At 33.0% G+C, this 23,006-nt stretch overlaps 1 protein-coding gene across 2 annotated transcripts; it reads right to left on the bottom strand.

Annotated features, from left to right (window-relative positions):
* On the bottom strand, positions 1-22,598 carry LOC112000391 (uncharacterized). 2 transcript variants are annotated; one of them, XM_065769275.1, is made up of 11 exons: positions 22,548-22,598; positions 21,374-21,497; positions 7,528-7,590; positions 7,361-7,420; positions 7,107-7,268; positions 6,445-6,518; positions 6,272-6,365; positions 5,815-5,951; positions 5,665-5,745; positions 2,145-2,250; positions 5-374 (listed from the first exon to the last, which is right to left on the bottom strand). In XM_065769275.1, the coding sequence occupies exons 1-11, from the start codon at positions 22,568-22,570 to the stop codon at positions 324-326; spliced, it is 975 nt and encodes a 324-aa protein (XP_065625347.1). In that variant the 5' UTR covers positions 22,571-22,598; the 3' UTR covers positions 5-323. The 2 variants fall into 2 exon arrangements, with proteins under 2 accessions (XP_065625350.1, XP_065625347.1); XM_065769278.1 differs by lacking the exons at positions 6,272-6,365; positions 6,445-6,518 and having other exon boundaries at positions 1-374.
* Positions 22,599-23,006: the final 408 nt, after the last annotated feature.

Below are 23,006 nucleotides of genomic sequence, written 5' to 3'. Positions count from 1 at the left end.
AATAAAATTGCCTCTAAATATTTGATAGCCAGATAAAGCATATATTGCGTTTACATACTGTTTTCTCTGTAGCATTTTATTCTTAGATAATGAATAAGTCGAATAATGTAAAGAAAGATGCCATAGGATTTAATTACAATCGCAAACCGTTCTTAAGTATTTGATCCATGATTAAATAACCATTCTGAAGAAGCAAGCAACAAAATTAAAAAGACTTCCCATGAAATTAGAAACATGAAAATGAACCATTATACGTTGGCCTAGCATTAATATGAAGAATTGATGTCGCCTTCGGGAACAGAATCAAGATCCTGATGAAGACTTTAATATGGATTGTTGAGTACAGCAACGTTGCCAGGACGTGAGAATACAACCTACATTGTAGATAGTAACCAAATATCAATGAGTTCTATGACCAAGTATGTGCTATAGAGTATGATTTCAAGATAGATGTGTGGCAAATTCATGAGTAAATGATATAGCATTTTACTTCAGTGGGAGATGTGTGGTTTCTTGAGTAATATAATTATCAATAGTAAAGTGTCAATACAATTTTTGCAATGGTTAATAACTCAAACTCTTAAATAAAATTGTGACTAATGTAGATGTGTGGTACTTCTGATTGATAAACTCTTCAATCTAGTTTCTATAATTGAGCTAATAACGAGAAAATTTTCATCTTAAAGAATCACAAGAAAATTCATAAAATTTCGTTAAATTGGAGTTCATTTAGAATTACATTGTGACAAAGACAAATAATTTGTTCTACATTTTGTGTTTCATTTTGTACTCTACAACTTATAACCTACCATATATTATTTTTACTTTCCTCATAAAGTAATCAAAGTTTAAAATGACAAAAAAAAAAAAAAAAAAATTTTTTTTTTTTTTTTTTTTTTTTTTTTCAAACAAACAAACAAACAAACAAACACTTGGCATACTATAAGTGGTGAAATATAAAGTGAAAAAAAAAAAAAAAAGGACAGAAGATTTTTGTTCTATTGTGACCTATTATTATGTTCAAGTTTATCCATTATCTTAGTTTATTACAGATATACCGCCATATAATTAAAATTATAATAAAAATCAATTATATATGTTTAATAACAAATTAACATTAGAAATCAACCTAATATAAGAAAGTTAAATGTAAATTTGAATGTTTAGAAGTAAATTGAAAAATAAATAATTATAGAACTTTTAAAAGTATGACAATATCTAAAAAGATTTTCTATGCATCTTGATGAGTTTTAAAAAATTATATAGCATCCACTCAAAAAGTAATTTATGTTTATTTGTGATTTTATTTACATGACATTAAGGTCAAATGGAATTGGTTTTATGGGAGAAGAATTTTTTTTTTTTGTCTTTTTGAGTGATGGAGAGAGGCAGGGTTACATAAATGAGGGTTTCTTAGGTAGGGTTGGGGAGGGGGGTGGGGAGGGTTATCCCTCTTGTTGGTGGCAGTAGTTGTGAAGAGTGAAGGGAGGGAATGAAAGTGGTGGTGAGAGGAGTGAGGGAGGAAGGGAAGAGGTGGTGGTAGCAGTATATGCAAGTGGGAATTGGAGATAGTGGTATTGTTGGCAATGTAAAAGAGGAGATAGGAAGGTAGAGGTGGGTGAATGTGATGGGGATGAGGATAGGTGGCGGGAAGTGATGGTAGAGAGGAATAGGAGGAAGGAGGTGGTGGTGGCAGTAGTGTAAGAAGTGTGGGGAGGAGGAGATGGGTGTTAGGAAATTAGGTAAAAACAATTGAAGCAGTTATAGAGGCATGAATTAATCTATAATAGGAAGGAGGTCATATTGATTGGACGGTGCTTGGGATGTGGAGGAGAGGGAGAGAGAGATGAGAAGGTGGCACGTGCTTGGTCTAGAAAATGGTTAAGGCGTAAAACATGAACCATTTTTTACAATCTTAATATAACTTCTTGTTGATCATGAAATTTGATTCTATTAACCATTTTAGTTTGTATCAAATATTGAAAAAATATGACATATATTTTCTCAACTAATAATTTGGTAATAGGTAATCAACACAAAAAGAAACAACGGTGTTAATGACAGTTTACATGAATCTTAGCAATATTTTTCGTGAGTCAATATGTTCTTTTGTATCATAATAATACTATAGGCAAGAAACATACCTGATAAACGCCAAGTGTACGTGACTTAAAACCAGCCGCACAATAATCAAAGTAATATTCCCATGTTCGTATAAACTTTTCATCAAATCCGAGAGCAAGGATTTTGCTGAACACAAACATTAAAGACCCAACATCAAAATAAAAAAACCTTGTAGTCAGCTTGATATCATGATTAGTTTGACAATGTAGAATAATCATAAAATTTCCATATAATAGTTTTTGAACAATTTTTAGACCCCTTAACACAACCAGATTAACCTAGTTAATTAACCAAGTGATTAACTTAGTCAAATTATGCAAATCTAGATTATCACAATCAAACAATCATATCAAGTACATAGCAGCGGAAATATAAATAACACAAAGATATGATGACCTAGGAAAACTAAACTGATAAAAAACCTAGGGAAGATTTAACCTAGCTATCCTCAAGGTAAACTTAAATTCACTATCTTGAAAGAATCGAAATTTATACAATAAGACTTACAAGCCCCCACGCTCGACTTCTTATTACTACTCACTGGTAGAACTTACTGACACGACCACGTGCAAGCTCCGAGACCACGGACTTCTTCTTTCTTGGATTCTCCAGCAATTACAAGCACTCTCGCTTGTGTATCTTTAAGCTCTTATGGCAGCAACTGAATGATCATCAAGTTCTTGAAGAAATCTCTTCTTGATAATCCTAATCTTGTGTAAAGGAAAGTTCCTCACAGATCTCACAAGAGATTCACACAAACAGCAATATGAGCAACCTCTAAAACGTGGCTAGAGTTTGCCCTATATACCTATGGCAAAAACATAAAACCCTAAACGTTTTAAGAGTTAGGGCTGAGTTGAAAATTCTGTAGAAAAAATGCATCTACCCGATTTTCGATTGATCGAGTCTAAGCTTCGATCAATCAAGCCAGGCCAAGATGCACAGTGAATTCTGCATCAACTCGATTCTAACTTTACATAAACAACACTACTTTGAGCAAGTCTAAACAAGACTAAATAACTTGTTTTGATCATGGTTTGCCAACAATATATATTAAAGTTCTAAATACATGAAATCCTAAGTCTTTAAAACCTAACAGTTTTAATTACACATTCCTATAGCAATCTTATTCTTTCTCATCTCCTCTTTTCTACAATAAAGTAACAAAAACTTGTGCATGTCCTAGTCTTCATCAACCTATAACGAAAATAAATTTTGAAATTTTTGTTACCAAAACTTGGTTATTTTTTGTCTAACATTCGTAGCAAGTTTCAAGGATATACGACTTTATCTTCAGTCAACCATTTTGCACTTTCAAATTAATTTGCCTTGGCATTTGTTTACTTTGAAGAAACTAAATGACAATGCTCTTGGATGGGTATGTTTCTTTACCATATAATAAAGTGAAATACCTCTACAATAATTTCACAACAAAACATACGTGGTAAGTTGTTATGGGTTGTTATTAGTGGGCAAAAAAATAATTTCAATGATAGGTTTAAATTAGAACCGATAACAACTTCTCACCTAGAATTTGTTGTGAAAACATTATAAATATAGTACTTCTCTATATTAATTCTAATCATTTTTCCAGTGGAGGGCTAGTGCAACACCATGATAACAATAACAATGGGTGTTGTTAAAAATAGTAAGACCCAAATCTCTTATAATTCTTAGTCCAAATTGATAATATTAGGATATATTTGTTTTACTATTAAAGTAATCCTAATTTTACTTCTAGTACAAGTATTAATCTATTTAGTTTATGGTTAGTATATATTTTTTGATGATTTTGTTAGGTTCATGGTTATAGGTTGGCAAACCGTGAACAAAAGTTGGTTTGGAATGAGTTTTTGAATACTATGTAATGTACAAGACTTATATCAGAACAAGCGAACTATAGTGTTTGGAGCCTTGACACTTGGTTCAACACTTAGTTGATTGATATAGAATCACAGGTTTAGAATCCAAGCCCATCAAGTAGTCCAATCTCTAGTATTTCGTGACCTAATTATAGTATAAAAGATAATATAGGATGACCAAATAGATTTTTGGAGAGCTGCATATTGTGTGCCTAGGGTTTTTGTAACCGTGTTTTCTCATACCATGAACTGAAGAGGAATATTTCCAAATTAGTGATTAAGGTGAAGTTGATACACACATTTCATATATAGAGTTACTATTGTGAAGAATCTTTAAGGGCGATCTTGAAGTTACAAACAGGTGTTCGTGTGAACAGAGTCCATGGTAGAAGAGTCCAAAAATTTGAAGTTACTTGTGATCATGTCAGTAAGTATTATTATTTGGTATAAAAATTTCATTTTATTTAGTGAATATGTTTCCTTGAGGGTTGGTAATAAACCTCCCAAGAGTTTTTCCCTTCTAGGGCTAGCTTTCTCTTCATATCCATATTACCTATGTTTTTTATTTTTCACTCTGATTATATTTGCATTATTGGTGTGTGCTATGATTAACCATGAACTCATCTTGCAATTAAGCATAATTGGTTATATCAATCAAACTTGGCATAAAATTGGTTAAGTAACATGTATCAATCAGGGTCTAAATTTCCAACATATTTTATTATAATACAGAGAATGCAAGTCAAAAGTCTTTGTGATTCAGTGATATTATCTCATTCTTTCATGGAGAACTTATATCAAGGTCTAGACATTGTCTTTGATGATTAAAAATTTACATACTTTGCTTTCGAGAATTTCGCAAAAATTTGACATGGGTGCAACATTAAAAATTCTCTTTAGAGTCTGTATAATGACAAAAGAATGTAGATATATTATCCTCTAAAAGAAAACAAGTCTTGAGTAAACAAGCCTTGAGCAGAAAGTATCTCCGGTTCATGCTTTATAAAGTGAGATTCTTTTTTTTTTTTTTTTTTGGTTAAGTGATGTTATATAGAGTGAGATTCTCACATGAGGTTGGTACGCGCTTTCGGGGCCCACGTGTTTGTGGGAGGCCCACTCAATAGCGTAGGAGATAATTTTTTAATTACTAAAACAAGTGATAATAATTTTGTGGGAGCAGAGTTATGGACCTCACATCCATGACGATGTATGTAGCTATATATGTAGCTGCTCCATAAAGTACCACCTCCCAAACAAGCTAGCATTTAGCCATCTTCAACTAGTACATCAAATTAAGTACAATTCATGCATTCAGCATAATGTATCCATTGGGTCGTTTGATTTACAATTTCAAACCTTTTTTTTTTTTTTTTAATTCATGTTTGATTTACGAAAGCTAGACAAGAATTCTATTATTTGCTTTTTTGATAATCAACAAGAATTCTATTATTTTCTAAGATATTAATGGGATCATAACGTTTGGTTAGCTAATTATGCAGCACATTCTAAACTGTGATAATTTATGTGCTTTCGCAAGTCTAACAACAACCTGATGAGGAAATTATTCTACTGTCAGGATAAGCTTTTCTTTAAGACGAGAAGTAAGAGAACAATATGATTATTTTTCTTTTCTTTTTTATTTTTTGATAATCAATATGCTTATGATTATTTTTCTTACCTCTGGTTGTTCATAAAATTTCTTCTCCAATATCTAAGTGTTTGGTAGTAATGAATCCCTATATTTTCCACGTGCTCCACGCTGCACTTAAAAAACTTTGAATTAATTTTCTAGAGAAATAAATAGTTAAACCAAACAATAATTTAATACCTGAGTCTGGATGCATTAGCCATGGCTGATGTTACCCTGCTGAATGAAGGTATGCATGCACCGGGAAATATATATTCCTTTATAAAATCCGAACTTCGCATGTGCTCGTTGTAACGTTCGTCTGGCATTGATGAGAACTAAGAAGAGCAATCACAAATCAGCTTCAATGATTAGCGGTATTTTTTTTTTTTTTTTGATGTATTTAAATGGGCAATTACTCTCACATACTCACTAGTGTACATTGTTAGTACATATCTCTCGGTTTATATTTTAAATGTGAATATCAATAAAAATTGTATACATCGCAGAACTAATGAACGTGTGTAAGGAGTATATAACGAGTGTGAAACAATATTTCCCGCATGCATTTAAATTAAACCCATTCAAAAATTATAAAGACCCAGACGTTATAATAGAACTGGGAAAGATATATATAAGCCACCATTTGTTTAATTACCTGTAGAACAAAAAGCCCGTCTTCTGCTAATAATGATTCACAGCAACCAAAAAACTCATCCATATATTCATGGCCAACATGTTCTATCATCTCACTGAAAAATGCCATCAAAGATCATGTTATATTTGGAATCATTAGGGTCTAATTAAATATTTGTTGGAAAAGGAACACACCAAGATATAATTCTGTCATATTTGTAGGTATCGGGCAATTGGCGGTAATCACAAAGAAGAAACTTAATGCGGTCCTGCAAGCGAATTTGATTAAAATTAGTTTTGAAGTGACTATAGAAAAAAATAATTTCTTAAGATGTGTCATATTCAACCAGAAGGTTTTGTGCCGGGAGAAGAACCAACTAGCGATTATATGCAAATTGAAAAGGGTCGTGATTCTCTGCTATATGTACTTTTATATATGTGACCCTAATAAAACAAGGGTTGGGATTCTCTTTCTTTGCCACAAGTTTCCATGAATTTAAGATTGTATATGGTCACTCTACAAGTATAAGTGTTTGTGGGGTGTAAGAGGGCAAAGACTGTGGTTCAAATCTCTAAGAAGGGACTTTACACACATATACACTTAAATTAGATTATAATAAAATTTCTATATTGTATTTAAAAAAAAAAATAATAATAATAATAAACTCAAGTGAATAAAGAACAATGACTCATTTTAAATGGTGTGGTACTCTCTTTACCTTTACATTTAAAATAGATCAATTTTAAAGCGATGCAATGATATCAAAAACAATAAATTTTCCCTTCCAATATATTCCACTCGTATTGATATTAATGGTATATTCTTTTATGGTAAATGTCATTCCTCAAATTAGTACCTGAAGGCCAGCATCTTTCACTTTCTTTTCCGCAAGTTTCAGTTGCTCTTTAGACAAAGTGATGCCAGTATATTTGCATCCAGTTTGATTGACAACTTCAATAGCAAAGCTTCCCCAGCCACTCCCAATTTCAAGAACTTCATGCTTCTCATCAATTATTGCCTAAGTTAATTGAAAGAAGAAGAAAAAAAAGAGGATTAGTTTAGAGCAAGAAAAGCTTTAATATTTGACATAATCAAACAGAAAAGTCTAACCTTTTCAATCAAAGAAGATATTTTTCTTAGCTGCGCAACCTTCAAGTCCTCATCTTCCTTCTAAGAAATATTTTCATAATGATGAAGGTAAGTTAAAGCTAAATCTTTAAAAGGAAGAAGTTGATGCATTGTTTAACAATAAATTATCAAAAGGTTTTGATCCTGACCTTAAATAAGCCGGTAGAGTATGTCATTGTTTCGTCCAAGAATTGAGCAAAAAGTTCATTACTCTAGAAACAAAACAAAACGAATTATAAGCTTATACTCATTAAAATCAATTATGCCACTAAGCAGGTTTGAATACACTTGATGAGTCTTATTATTTGTACAGAGTGAGAGTGCCAAAATAAATAGAGAATGTTGTGGCAAATTGCTTTACAGAAATCAGAATTTTCTCTAGCTTTTTTTATATTTGTGAGGGAGACTTATTTAGCTGGATTGGGATGTGGGTTCTTGAAAGAGCATCTCTACACCATCTTTTTTATATTCATATTTGTTATTGTAATTTTCTCCCTCTCGTCGCTTGTGGATGTAGGATATAGGTCGAATCAATTAAATTCTTGGTAAGTCCTCAACAAAACCTTTGGCAAAGTACTCTATAAAACCTTTGACAATTAGGACTCTGGTTTTTAACGCCAAATTTAAAGTAAAGAAATTGGATGGAACGAACAATTTGAACATGTGGCAATGTGAAGTTATGTACGTCTTGATCAAATAAGAGTTGGATGTCTAAGACATATTTAACTCTTGTGGATCATGACATACCATAAATTCGCATTGCCACTTGATGTAGTTGTTCATTCCATCAAACTTCTCTATCTTAAATTTGGCATTGGAACCATAGTCCTAACTGTGGAAAGTTCTGTAGAGAGCTCACCTGACATTTATTGCCAATAACTATTAGTTTCACAGACCAATCAACAAAATCTCTAAAGAATAATTAATCTAAATGCCTAGGTATTGAACTTTGGTTTGTTGTAAAAGCAAAAGCTCAAATATCAAGATTGATTAGAAAAATCTTGGGAACAAAGAAAAAACCCAAAAGAGTAATAGACTCAAACACACTATGAGAACACCAAGGATTTATGTGGTTTGACATTTAGTCCAAATCTACAAGTGTCAATGAAGTGAATACATCACTAAAAATTTGGAAAGTGCAAGATAGAGTAGAGGCAATTTTACATAATCCAAAACTCCAATACACCTAAATAACTTTCTTTCACAAATACATAGATTAGGGGTTGCACTAAAATAAAGAAAAAAAATTTATTTACTAAAATTGCTACATAACACACCCGAAGAGATTTCTCTCTAACTCAAACTATACCAAACCAATGACACACCTCACACGAGAAAAACTACATAGCACCACAAATATCCAAGATTGCAAGACCCGCACAACCACACTCACTGTCCACAAGCAAAGTGGCACTCACAATTAGGGGTGGGAAAATCAACCCAAACCCACCCGGTTATTAATTGGGTTAAATGGGTATAACTGGGTACTCAATTAGACCCAAGTATGACCCAAGTATCATTTCTATAAATTACTCAACTCTAAAATACTCCAAAACCACTAAAAAGACCAAAACACCCATGAAACTTCAAAAATTACCAAAATACCCCTGAAACCTAAAAAATGACCGAAATACGCCCAAAACCTAAAAATGTCCGAAATACCCCCAAAACCTAAAGAATGAGTGAAATACCCCCGAAACCTAAAAAATTACCAAAATACCACTGAAACCTAAAAATGACCGAAATACCCCCCCTAAACCAAAAAAATGACCAAAATGCCTCCGAAACCTAAAAAATGACCGAAAAACCCGCCAAAACCTTAAAAATGAGCAAAATACCTCTAAATTAAAAAAAAAATTGATCCAAATACCCTTCGAAACCTAAAAAATGACGAAAATACTCCGTAAATCTATAAATTGACGAAATACTCCCAAAACCTTTATAATGACTAAAATACCCTTGAAACCTATAAAATGACAAGAATGCCTCTGAAACCTAAAAATGGCCAAAATACACCCTAAAACTAATAAATGACCAAAATGCCCTCGAAAACTAAAAAATTACCAAAGTACCCCCTAACCTATAAAATGATGAAAATATCCCTAATCCTTTAAAATGACCAAAATACATCCCAAAACCTCAAAAATGACCACAAATAACCTGAAATTTCAAAAAAATTCCTTGAAACCTCTAAAATGACCAAAATAGTTCTAAACCTCTAAAACAACAAAAATACCCCTCAAAATATCTAAAATGACCAAAATACCATTAAACCTATAAGATGAACAAAATACACCTAAAGCCTTTAAAATTACCAAAATATAGGTTTGGGGTATTTTGGAAGTTTCAGGGGTATTTTCATCAAATTAAAGGTTCTAAGAGTATTTCAGTCATTTTGTAGTTTTTGAGGAAATGTCAATAATTTTTTAGGTTTTAGGGGTGTTTTGTTAATTTTTATATTTTGGGGCTATTTCGGTAATTTTCTAGCTTTCAGAGGTATTTTAATCAGTTTTTAGGTTTTGGGAATATTTAAGTAATTTTTTAGGTTTTGGGGGTATTTCGGTAATTTTTTTAGGTTTCAAGGTATTTTGGCCATTTTTTAGATTTCGGGCTATTTCAATTAATTTTTAAATTTTAGAGGTATTTTAGTCATTTTTTAGGTTTAGGGTGTATTTTCATTATCTTATGGGTTTAAGGAGCATTTTGTGATTTTATAGGTTTCGGGACTATTTTGATCATTTTATAGGTTTCGGGGATATTTTGGTCATTTTCATGTTTATGGGGTATTTTGGTTTTTTCTTATGTTTCGGGGTTATTTCGGTCATTTTTTAAGTTTCGAGGGTATTTTGTTCATTTTTTAGGTTTCAAGAGTATTTCAGTTATTTTTTAGGTTTCGAGGATATTTTGGTCATTTTTTTGGTTTAGCGGTATTTCAGTCATCTTTTAGGTTTTGAGGGTATTTCGGTCATTTTTTAGGTTTTGGGGGGTATTTTGCCCATTTTTTAGGTTTTTGGGTATTTTAATTAATTTTTAGGTTTAAAAGGTATTTTGGTCAATTTTTAGGTTTTAGATGTATTTTAGTCATTTTTTAGATTTCGGGGATATTTCAATCAATTTTTAGGTGTAGGGGGTATTTTGGTCATTTTTTAGGTTTAGCGGTGGTATTTTGGTAATTTTTAGGTTTCAAGGGTATTTTGGTCAATGTTTAGGATTTGGGGATATTTTGATTATTTTTTAGGTTTCAGGAGTATTTTGGTAAATTTTAGTGGTTTTTGAGCACATTTGGTCTTTTTTTAGATTTAGGAGGTATTTTGGTAATTTTAAAGGACTTTAGGAGTACTTTGGTCATTTTCAAGTTTTAGGGGCATTTGGGTAATTTTGATTATTTGGTAATTGAGTAGGTTGGGGTTTACCTATAATAATTGGGTTGGGTTAGGTTTGGGTTAAAAGTAATTAGTTAAATGGATAATAAATGGGTAAATAGATTTTGTGTACCCAACTCAATTATGCTTAGCCCAAACCCACCCATTTGACAACCCTAATCTCAATTAAACCAAAAGAAAGTGCATATCCAAGAGATAAATAACCTCTCTAATCAAAACCAATAGTAAAATATCAAGCCATAGCACGTCAGCACCTTACAAAAGACAAAATTTTCCAAAAGTACTTATATATATATATATATTTAAACAAATTAAGACAAATATTGAAAAAGGTATTCGGGGGCGGCTCTAAGATTTATTTTTAAGGGTTAATAGTGTTGGAGCTAGGAATTTGTTGTGGGGGAGTAAAAAATAAAATGATTCATTTTTATTTCTGTACATACAACTTTCATATTATATACAATGATCTAAAATAGTATTCTAAATATAATTTAGTGTACAATACAACTATATTGTCCAGTGGTCTAAAAAAATGATTAATAGTTTAAAGATTGATAAGACAACAATCATTGAATGCATAAATATATATAATAGAACAACTAATAATACATTTTTGTCAAATTTAGTGTCCATTTGAATACCACTTATTTTGCTCAAAATTGAAAACAATTTAAAAAAAAAAAAAGTTACTGTTCATGTGCGAGTTACTGTTCATTTTCCTATTTGCACTATTCATGTCTCATGAGCAGTGCAAGAGGCACTAGTTTAAAAATATATATATATATATATATATCTCTGAGTCCAAACGCATACTTATAATAATTTATTATATTTATATGTAATATCAATTAAATAAAAATATATAATAAAGAAAAATAGAAACACACTTAGGAGTTGGACTAGGAGTAAACATAAAACTAAGAAGAAAAAAAATAATAACTCATATAAGACTTCTTCGACTTGAAAATCTATAAGGCACTTATCAAACTACTTGATTAGACATAAAGAAAACATAGAAAGGAGAAAGAGAGATAAAGAGAATGAGGAAAGAATCATAAATGTAGATACAATTAGTTGGTCATACAAGTGGTGTAATTTTCTGCTTTTTGTGCCAAAAGTGGTGTAATTTTTGGCTGATGAAGTAGAAAAGTGTGAGGAAAAACAGTTTCATTCTGCCATCAATGATAAAGTAAGTCAAAGTATGGAGAGAAAGTTTATTTATTTATTTATTTTATTTAACGAATGAGCAATTTTAAGAGTAATGCTACTAACAAAACTCTTTCATAATAAAATCTAGGTAATAAGTTGTCAAAGGTATGTAAAAAAGTGATGTCAGTTATGAGTCTAGATAAAAACCAATTACAATTTACCACTTAACTTTTATTGTAAAATTATTGTGAAAATATTGGAAAATTAGCACTAAAATAATTATATTTAACCTTATTTTAGTTGGGTTTAAACAATATTTTTTAGGTTATATTCAAAATTTTATTTTAGGGGTCGAAACAAAAAAGAAATTAATTAATTAATTAATTTCATATATATATATATATATATATAGTCCAGGTCAGGGGTTGATTTGAACCCTTTGGGCTGGCTGTAGCGCCACCCATGAGGGTATTGCCTATGTGATGCTGGGCTAGAATAACATATGCACACAATGCTAACCTCCAATCAAAGTTTAAATTATCACCACGACCACCTACATGGACTGATCAGGTACCATTATACAGATTGAAAATAGTATCCCACAATTGATCCAATTAAGTCCTAATTGCTTATGGAAGAATACTAATCCAGCGATTTTAATTCCTAAAGTTTCAAATGAGAGTTATTAGTCCTTAAAATTTTAAAATTGGTATTATTAATCTTTCATTAATTTTCAGTAGTTTTTTTTTACTATGTCATTAGTTCAGCTCAGACATTCATTTTGGTGGCAAAATATGTGTTTGCCTTTGTTTTTCTCATTTAATTTTTTTTGCTATTACGTTTTCTTTATTGGATAGAGTGCACAAGTACTAATTAGATTAAGATTCTGTACAATCAATTAATTTTTTAGTTCCCTCTCAAGTCTCAACCATGTTTGGAATTTGGGATTTTATATATCACTTGGATATGTAGACCAAAAAAAACTATGAGACATAGATGGTTCTAGCTATGGTGAAGAGCTGTAAAGGAATGGGTTAGGGTTCAGTTGGTTGAATTGAGGAAGATCCGTTTCTAACAGGTTTGGGTTTGGATCTTTGTTTGGTCCTGGTAATACTAATTATATGTATTTTTTATTTTGTTGAAAAAATTGTCATGTCATTAAAAAAAACCCACATCATTCATCATTAGCCACATAAGTAATGAGACTAACTATAGTTATCGTTTATTTTTTAAACCTTAAGAACCAATAGAACTTATTTGAAATTTTAAGGACCAAAAGTGTTTATTAAGTCAATTTCATAGACTAATGATGTATTTTGCCTTTTTTTTTTTTTTTTTTAATTTGTTAGGACATATGTGCTTTCACTTGTCTTGAACATATGTCACTTATTTATGTAAATTGGCTAATCTTTTGACAAAACACACTCTACTTGTAATTGGGTAGTTCAAGATGTTTTTAATACTTCAAAAAACAAGGTTTCAAGATCAAGTGTTGAATTTATCAAGCCTGTCCAAGAAAAACAAGCTGAAGTGCAAAATCATTAAGCTCGACACCTGCTCGATAGCTCCTTGACACCTGCTATCTGTCGAGATTTATAAAATCAGATTTTCTGATCTAATTTCTTGGGATCCGTGAATGTGCCTTTGGGCCTTCTTTTCTCTTAACCTTACACATATAAAAGGATTATTTTAAGAGCCGTCAAATTGTACACAAGTTGTAAAAGTATTGAGCAAACTCTGTTCAAGTAATTTGTGATCAAAAACGAAATTCTTGACGTAGTTCATTTTCTCTGAAGAAGTTGTTGTGTATTTGCACCAAAAAATTTGGTGACCAAGCATCTTCCTAATTTTCATCGTGTAGGATGAACTGAAAAACTTTGCAGCCAACCTCTCCTTCTAAGTTGGTGGTTGAAATCGCGTACTGGGATCCGCGCATTGGTTAGTCACGTACTTGGGAGCCGTGCATCAAAAGGGGGAACTGTCACTACAGATTAAGTCCAATTGGGTATTGGGGTAAGGGTTCAACTGTAGGTTGGTAAGGTACTTGGGATTCCTTTACTTGTAACTGCTTGATTTGATAATAGTGGAGTTTCGGAAGTGGTGACCTGAAAATCACTCGGTGGAGTTTTTGCCGGCAAGTTTTTCCCCATTGTTAAACAAATCACCGTGTCATTTAATTTCCGTTACATATTTAGTTGTTTGGTGATTTGTTTGTGCTTCCATGCAATTGCATGATAAATTGATTAATTGATAACTTGGCTAATTAATTAATTAATTTCTATCACAATGGGTCAATTCAGTTTATGGCCTATCAAGTGGTATCAGAGCAGGCACACTCTAATTAGGTTTTAATCTTTGCTGTGTTTAATCCATTAACCCCTGTTTGTCATGAATAGAGGACAGTTGTCAATTAGACCTCCTTTATTTGATGGGACTAACTATGCATACTAGAAAGTACGCATGAGAGTTTTTTTGCAGTCCTTAGATGAAAAGGTGTGGCAAGCTGTAGAGATTGGCTGGACTAAGCCAAAGGAAGCGCCGGCCGATTGGGATGAAGCCAAGATCAAGGCAGCAAACTTCAACAGCAGGGCATTGAATGCGTTGTTCAGTGCGGTCACCAATGAGGAGTTCAAAAAGATATCCTCAACAGAAACTACTAAGGAGGCATGGACTATCCTCCAGACAACCTATGAGGGCACAAAGGCTGTCAAGGATTCAAAGAGATAAACATGGAGGAGGATGAGTCGTTCGATGAGTTCTATGCCAAGCTCAAGGACATAGTGAGCTCAGCCTTCAATCTTGGGAAAACCATCCCTGAACCCAAGATTGTAAGGAAGGTGCTCAGATCTCTACCCGAGAGATTCCATGCGAAGATTACTGCTATAGAGGAATCAAATGACATTGACAAGATTCCTTTAACTGAGCTGGTTGGAAACTTGTAGACCTACAAGATAGGATTATCTAGGATTGGCAAGTCAAGTAAAGGCAAGAGCATGGCCTTGAAGGCAAAGAGCAGTGATACAGATGAGTCTTCCAATGATGAAGATTCCAAGATGAAGTCCTACATTACAAGGCAGTTCAAGAAGTTTATGAAGAATGCCAATGAAAAAAGCTTCGATAAGGACCGCAAACAATCCAGTTCTTTCCAGTCTAAGGTGTAAGACAGAGGGAAAAAGGATGCTAAGGAAGGCGGTCAGTACAATGTTCCTGCAGGAACAAAGTGTTTTGGATGTCATGGATTCGGTCACATGAAGAATGAATGCCCGACATATCTCAAGAGCATTGGAAAGAGTAAGGCACTTGCTACAACCTTGAGTGACACTGAGCTTGAAGATGATTCCGACAATGAGGATGACGAAATCTTAAATGCCTTCACTGCCACAGTCAATCCTATTGAAGGGATTGTTGAAGAAGTGGACGAAGAAGAAGAACTAGTGGAGTCTAAATTCAAGAAGACAGATGATCAAGATGATATCCATTTAGCCTATGAGAAGCTTTATAAGCTCTCTGAGAAGCATGAGAAATTGTATAAGCTGGCCACCAAGAAGCTCAGTGATGTGGAACTTGATCGTGAAGAGTTGTCCACAAAGTTCGAATTATTGGAGCACTGAGGTTTGAGAACAATTTCTTGGTTGAGAAGACCAAGAAGCTTGAAGCGGAGCTGTTTCAAGTCAGAGCTCAACTGGAGAGGACTTCAAGTGCAAAGCTTGATGAGATGCTCAGCATCCAAAAATCTGCTTCGGATCGAACAGGTTTAGGGTATGGTCTTTCTTCCTCTCATATTACTTCTACTAGTGCTACTGTTTTTGTTTGTCCTGCTAATAACATTGATATTGAAAACACTGATGATAAAACTGAATTAGCTAGTGAGAACTTAGATAGAGGTAAATCTATCTTAGGAGCACCCCCTAAATTGGATAAGAAAGATGTTAAAAATCCTAGGGCTAAGAAGGCTAACTCTCAAAAGCCTAAACAAAAGAAGCAGCATTTTTGTCATCATTATGGAGCTGTTGATCATACTCAACCAAATTGCTATAAGTGGCTAGCCACTTAGCAGAGCAATGGCATGATAGCATCTGGAATCCAAAATCAACTTCAATCCTCTCTGACTCCTCTTGGAGATCTTCTTAAAGCCCTCATGTTCCTTTCGAACTTGAATGGTTTCAATTCTTCCCCCTCATAGCCGGTTCAAGGGTTTAATCAAAGGAAAAGCTCTTCCAGGGTGTGGAAGAAAAAGGACTCTAAGTGATTTTATCAATTTCTTCTATCTTCTTGTTTTTTTTGTTTGTTGCATTACTTGTGTGTTTTCCATTTATCTTTGAGTTAGTCTAGTTTTATGCTTTGCTTTGTTTAACATGTTTTTGTGTGTTTACTTTCAGTTTTGTTTATTTTGTTTTTGATATAAAAATAAATAAAAAAAATTGAAAACTCAGAAAAATACAAAAACAGTGTGTGTTTTGTGTACTTTGGTACTTGTGTACCTTGGATAACCATTGAAACAAAGTTTCTAAACTTTGTATCTTATGTAGCTTAGATGAGCATCTCTATACACAACTAAGCAAATGAGTTTTGTGGCTCTTGTTTGTGATAAGTAAGATTAAGTTATATCTTAAACTTAGCACTCATATCACTCTTTTTAACGGGTAGGACTAGAAAATCCTAAGAGAAAGACATAAATAACCATCTCACCACTATTGCCCGCCAATCATAACATGACATCTGTATGCTTCGGCATAGCAAAAGTGCAATGTCAAAGACATATGTATGCTTCGGCATAGCAAAAGTGTTGTGTCAAATGCTTAACATCTTGGGTATTTCTTTTCTCTCTTTTTATGCCCATGCATGATATGCTAAAAATAAAAGAAAATATGCAAAGAAAAATAAAAAGCAAAAGGATCAAAATGCTTTAAATATGATTGCAAGCGTGTTTTCTAGGAGATGTGGGAGTTATAAGATGTACCTCAAAGGTGATAGTCCCCATCAAACAGTTATGATTGTGTGTGAGTTAAAGTTATTTTCTCATATCTCATATCATCATAACATGTATACACACATACAATCTTGCGATGTTTTTCACACACAACAAGCAATATTCTTTGCTATTATTGATACATGTGCAGATACAATGTGATTTGGCCATTACAAGTGTTTACATGTGTTACTGTATGCTCACTAAACTGTCTTGACTTGTTTTGAAAAATAAAATTGGTTAGACTTGTTTAGTGTGTGTGTGTGTTTCTAAGGATCCATGTGCTTAAATTTTTGTTGAGAGATGATTTTGAGAGCTTAATATGTTGATTGGATCATTGGTTGAGGTATATGTTGGATTGCATTCATGTCTGTGTTTTTCACTTCTCGAAAAACTGCTTTTAACTTCTGGCTCGACACCTCCTCGATACCTTCTTATCTGTCGAGCTTCTCAAGCCTTTTTCTTATCGCAATCTCAATACCTCTTCGACGCCTGATAGATTGATCGAGAAAGTTCCTGTCTCCTCGATACCTTTTTGATACCTTGTCAATCGATCGAGCTTCTGTTCTTTGAAAATGGTTCTTGTTCCTTGATACCTCTCGACACCTTCAACTGTTGAAGGTTTTTTCCTCGACACCTACCTCGACAGCTTCCTCGATACCTCTCGACACCTCAGCTGTCGAGATTTACTGAAGCTCCTATATAAGCTGCTATCACGATCTGAACTTCATTTTCTCGATCTCTCTCGACCTATCCGTGGCTGTTCATCTCCCTAACCTCTTTTTCTCACTCAAAATCTTCAACCCACGTGATTTTAGGCCATTCCTTGCTTCAAATCACTTGGTAAGATCTCTTTTTCCTTTTTTTATTCATGCATTTCATGTTTTGAACCTTAGGTTTTGGGGTTTTTTGAAAATTTTTGGGGTTTTTCAAAATTAATGAGTTTTTCTTGAAATTTTGGGTTAGGTTTTCACTTAAATGTGTTCAAAATGTCATACATATGCATTAGAATGGTATTTTCATGCATTTAGATGTGTGTTCTATGCTTGTGTGCTGGTAGGATTGGATTGGGCTGAGCCCATGATACTTTTTACTTTGCATGTCACATGTTCATGCATTCCCCATGCATACGTACTCATTGTTCAGTATATTTGATATATGTGAACTGTTTTGGGACTTTTCTGATTGTCTCCTTCTCTATCTCTTTCTCATTCTGTTTACGTTAGTAGTGTCTATGACACCTAAGCGTAAATCCACTCCTGCTCAGAACCCTCTGCGTTCTAGAGCTTCTTCATTTTCTGATTCTGCTCCTCTTAATCTTCGGTTCCATGATGGGGATGCCCACAAGGCATTTTCGGAGAACTTTTTTAGACGAGGTGTTCATTCGGAACGCCAAGTCATTTTGGCGAACTTTGCCGACACTGATCTTCCCTCTATCATTCACAATAGGGGATGGGGATCACTGTGTGACGTCCCGGTCACATGTCCTCTCGTGCTTATTCAGGATTTTTACTCCAACATGAACGGGATCGATCGTTTAGTACCTCTCTTTTTCACTCGCGTCCGAGGTACGCGTATCCCTGTCACACTGCAGCTAGTTGCGGATGTGCTTAGGGTTCTTAAGATAGAGTTTCCTGACTATCCTTCTTATGAACGTCTGAGGATTGTGTCCAAAAATAATCTCATTTCTACTTTTTGTGAGTGCCCCGCTGATTAGGGTGAACATCAGTATACATTATGTAGACCTCATGCTAAAGGTCCTAGATTTTTAAACATGGTGATGACTTTTGTACTCCACCCACTCTCTCACTACAACTCCATCACAGAGTCTCATGCTCGATTTTTGTTATCTCTTCTTAAGCATCTGACTATAAATTTTCCTTCTCATTTCATTCTTTCTATTATTGATGTTCATTTAGATTCGGCGTCCCGTGATAAGCTCATTTTTCCTTCCGCTATCACGAGGATCTTACGCCATTTTTCCATCCTTTTTCCTGTGTCCGACCACTTCACACACATTTGTGCCATAGATGCCGCTATCGTCAAACATAGTAAGGCTTAGTTTAGGTCGAGATAGACGGATTCCACTCCTCCCTCCCGTTCAGCTCCATCTAGATCTGCTCCATCTACATCTGCTCCTTCTTTCTCTATGGGCGATGTATCTCTCAGAGACATCATGGTGCAGCTACAGCGCATGGATGCTCGCCTCGATACACTCTCCATTGAGTTTTATCAGGTGAATGTTCGTGTTGGTCATATTGCACAACGGTAGGCGACCATGGGTGGTTTTGCTTCTGAGGCTACTCCTTCACCACCTCCTCTAGCGGCTTCTGACTCTGAGGATGATGATGATGATGGTGATGACGATGACGCTTCGGATGATGATGATGGAGATGCTAGCTCTACTAATGAGATGTCTACATGACACTCTACCCTTTGTCACTCGTGACAAAAATGGGGAGTAGTTTTGGGTTATGAGAGTAGTCATCTTAGGGGGAGAATTAGTATAGGACATTTTTGATAGGGGAAGTGTTGATATTTGAGAGATGTAGTGAGGTTTTGATGTATCTTTTCTTTTTTACATTTTAGATACATTGATCTTGTATATGAGGTCTTGTGACCAGTTTTACATACATTGTACTTATTTTCTCTCTATATGTGGATGTATGTTTCTTTCACCTATCTCTACATGTGTTGTTTCTTTTCTATCTTTATACACATGATTCTTATACTTGTATGTAATCTATTATTTCTGTTTCACACAAGATGCCTTGATGAGTTTTGTTTAAAGTGTTTCAGAAATACAGATTGTCAAAGTCTAGTTGTCATAAAATCTTTTCTTGCAAAGTTTTTCAAGGGTTTGTGATAGGATAGATTTTATTGTATTCAACAAGTGAGTATGAGTTGAGTGATTTATAACTTCTCTCATATGTTCATTTATTTGTTGTGGTTTTGTCACGGATTGCCAAAATAGGAGATTGTTAGGACATATGTGTTTTCACTTGTTAAGTACATATGTCACTTATTTATGTAAATTGGCTAATCCTTTGACAAAACGCACTCTACTTGTAATTGAGTAGTTCTAGGTGTTTTTAATACTTCAAGGAATAAGGTTTCAAAATCAAGTGTTGAAATCATCAAGTCTGTCCAAGAAAAATAAGCTGAAGTGCAAAATCATTAAAGCTCGACATCTGCTCAATAACTCCTCGACACCTGCTATCTGTCGAGATTTATAAAATCAGATTTTCTTATTTGATTTCTTGGAATCCGTGAATGTGTTTTTGGGCCTTCTTTTTTCCTAACCCTAAACATATAAAAGGATTATTTTAAGAGCCGTCAAATTGTACACAAGTTGCAAAAGTATTGAGCAAACTCTGTTCAAGCAATTTGTGATCAAAGACGAAATTTTTGACCTAATTCATCTTCTCTGAAGAAGTTGCTGTGTATTTGCACTAAAGGGTTTTTTGACTAAGCATCTTCTTGATCTTCATCGTGTAGGATAAATTGAAGAACTTTGCAGCCAACCTCTCCTTCTAAGTTGGTGGTTAAAGTTGCGTACTGGGATCCGCGCATTGGTTAGTCATATACTTGGGAGCCGTGCATCTAAATGGGGAACTGTCACTACAAATTAAGTCTAATTGGGTATTGGGGTAAGGGTTCAACTGTAGGTTGGTAAAGTACTTGGAATTCATTTACTTGTAACCGCTTGATTTGATAATAGTGGAGTTTCGGGAGCGATGACCTGAAAATCACCCGGTGGAGTTTTTGCCATCAGGTTTTTCTCCATTTGTAAACAAATCACTGTGTCATTTAATTTCCGCTACATATTTAGTTGTTTGGTGATTTGTTTGTACTTCCACATAATTGCATGATAAATTGATTAATTGATAACTTGACTAATTAATTAATTAATTTCTATCACAAGGGATCAATTTTTGTAGCCTATCAAAATTAATTAATTTTAACCTCTTTTTTGTTTGCCCTCTTAAACTACAATATATCCTGATTCCTAACTCTGTCTAACATTGTGTTGTGTTGACGTATTTTTTAGAATCCTTCCTCATTCCCAATTGCTTTTTTTGAGAATTTTAAAGATAGTTCATACTTTCATGGGTCAAATCATCCTATGCAACGTTGTGAACAGTGCTTTGCATGACAATACACACACGTGTACACATTTACATGTTTTCAATTTGTGTTTATGTAAATTTTGTTTCAATCGTGTTTACGTAAACTTTACAATAGATTCCTTCTAGACTTATCCAAAGACCTCAAATAAAAATGAGAAATGTTAACGAATACTCTTAGAGTATTAGTTAACAATTCATTTTAAAAAGTTCTTACGAAAAATAATAATTAATATTTTGACAATTCTTTTTATTTTTCTTAATAATTATATCAAAACTTTTTTAAAATGAATTGTTAAGCATTGTTTTAATTCACTTATTAGCATGATCCAATAAAAATAAAGAATTTAAAGCCATAGTCATATACCAGCTCATAATGACGAGAGATGTTCCTGTGAGCTTGTGTGAGACTATTATGCCTTAAAAAATACTTGAAAAAGCGCGTCAAAGATCCTAGAGTAGCTGTGAATATCAATGGTGTCCACCAGCCCCTATTGCCAAAATAATAATAATAATAATAATGATAATAATATGCTCAAGTTACACATAGTATAATTTTTGTAAAATTACATTTTTTTATATAATAGATTTATAAGAGATCTAACGGTTAAAAAAAATATTATTAAATATTATTATTTTCTACTTTATTTTCTAATTAATACTAGTATTCTCTCTCTTTTTATTTATTATTGTTTTCCACTTTCATCCAAAACTTCAAATTTGTGCCTATCATCGGCTAAAGCAAAATATCTTCTTCTTTTTTTCCCTTTTTCTCTTTTTTGAATTGCATGCTAAACTATCAGCTTTTTAACTATTAACAAAGACAAATAAACCAAAAAACAATATATGAATAAAACATCAATATAGCTTTCCCAAAAAGTTTTTATTAGATGGTAGAAGAAGCAATTCAAATCTAAAAACATACGTTAAGCTTGAACTTTTACCATAAATTATAAATTATTCGAAATAATGTCTTCTATTAATCTTTGTTTATCTTTTATAAGAAAATATTTTTATATTATATGAAGGACCAAAGCATGGCCAGGGATAATAAGTTTTCATTATCGTTGCATTTGCAATGCGAAAAATTTTAAACTATCTGTTCTTCTTTCTTGTTGAAATAAAAAGCAGTAGATTACTTTTAAATTCAATTGTATATATAATTGTATAAATTTAATTTCAAATAATTTAATTTCATCATCAAATATATATTTAATTTCTCTTTTAGGATAAATCATTTGAAAAGTAGGTTGCTGTAAATGGCAAATGCCCTTTGATCAAGTGAAAAACTATAAATAAGGAGAGAGACAAAAGCGGAAAAAACATTTAATGATTTTTCTTTTTTAACCGTTAGATCTCTTAAAAATCTACGGTGTAAAAAAATGTGTAACTTTACAAAAGTTACACCAAGTGTAATTTGAACTTATCTTATAATAATAATAATAATAATAATAATATGAACAATTTAGGAAATAATTAATCATAATATTTTTATCCAAGTTTCCAGTAAAATCTGGTAGTAGCAAATTAGCAATACATACCTTCTCTTATTCAATTTCGACATAGAGGAATTTGAATCTCTGCTGGCAATAAGAATCTGCAGAACAAATAAATCATATAATATATAATAAAGTTGGGCTTAGAAACCGTAGTTACACCAAGTGGCTTCACCAAATTACAGAAACTTTTTTTAGATTTTTAGATTTTAAAAAATATATATAATTTTTCTTCTCCTATAATTTCTAAGTTGATAAAAATATTAATTTGATTACAATCCAAATTTGTCATCTAATCCATCAAAATCTTAATAAAATCATGCTTTTTACAGTATAACAGGAAAAAAAGTTGTAATTAATGCGCGGTAACAACTTGATTTTTATGATATTTGATTTTAAATAAATTTCTTCTTTTTTTGCTTATATCAACTTCATCACAACTTTCATTGGGAGGATATACACAAGGGGAGGAATTGATAATAAATTTGTTATCTTTTTTTTTTT

The sequence above is a fragment of the Quercus suber genome, unplaced genomic scaffold (assembly GCF_002906115.3).
Source record: "Quercus suber isolate HL8 unplaced genomic scaffold, Cork oak 2.0 scaffold_28, whole genome shotgun sequence".
Classification (NCBI taxonomy): Eukaryota; Viridiplantae; Streptophyta; class Magnoliopsida; order Fagales; family Fagaceae; genus Quercus; species Quercus suber.
This window is presented reverse-complemented; position numbering and strand designations above follow the sequence as displayed.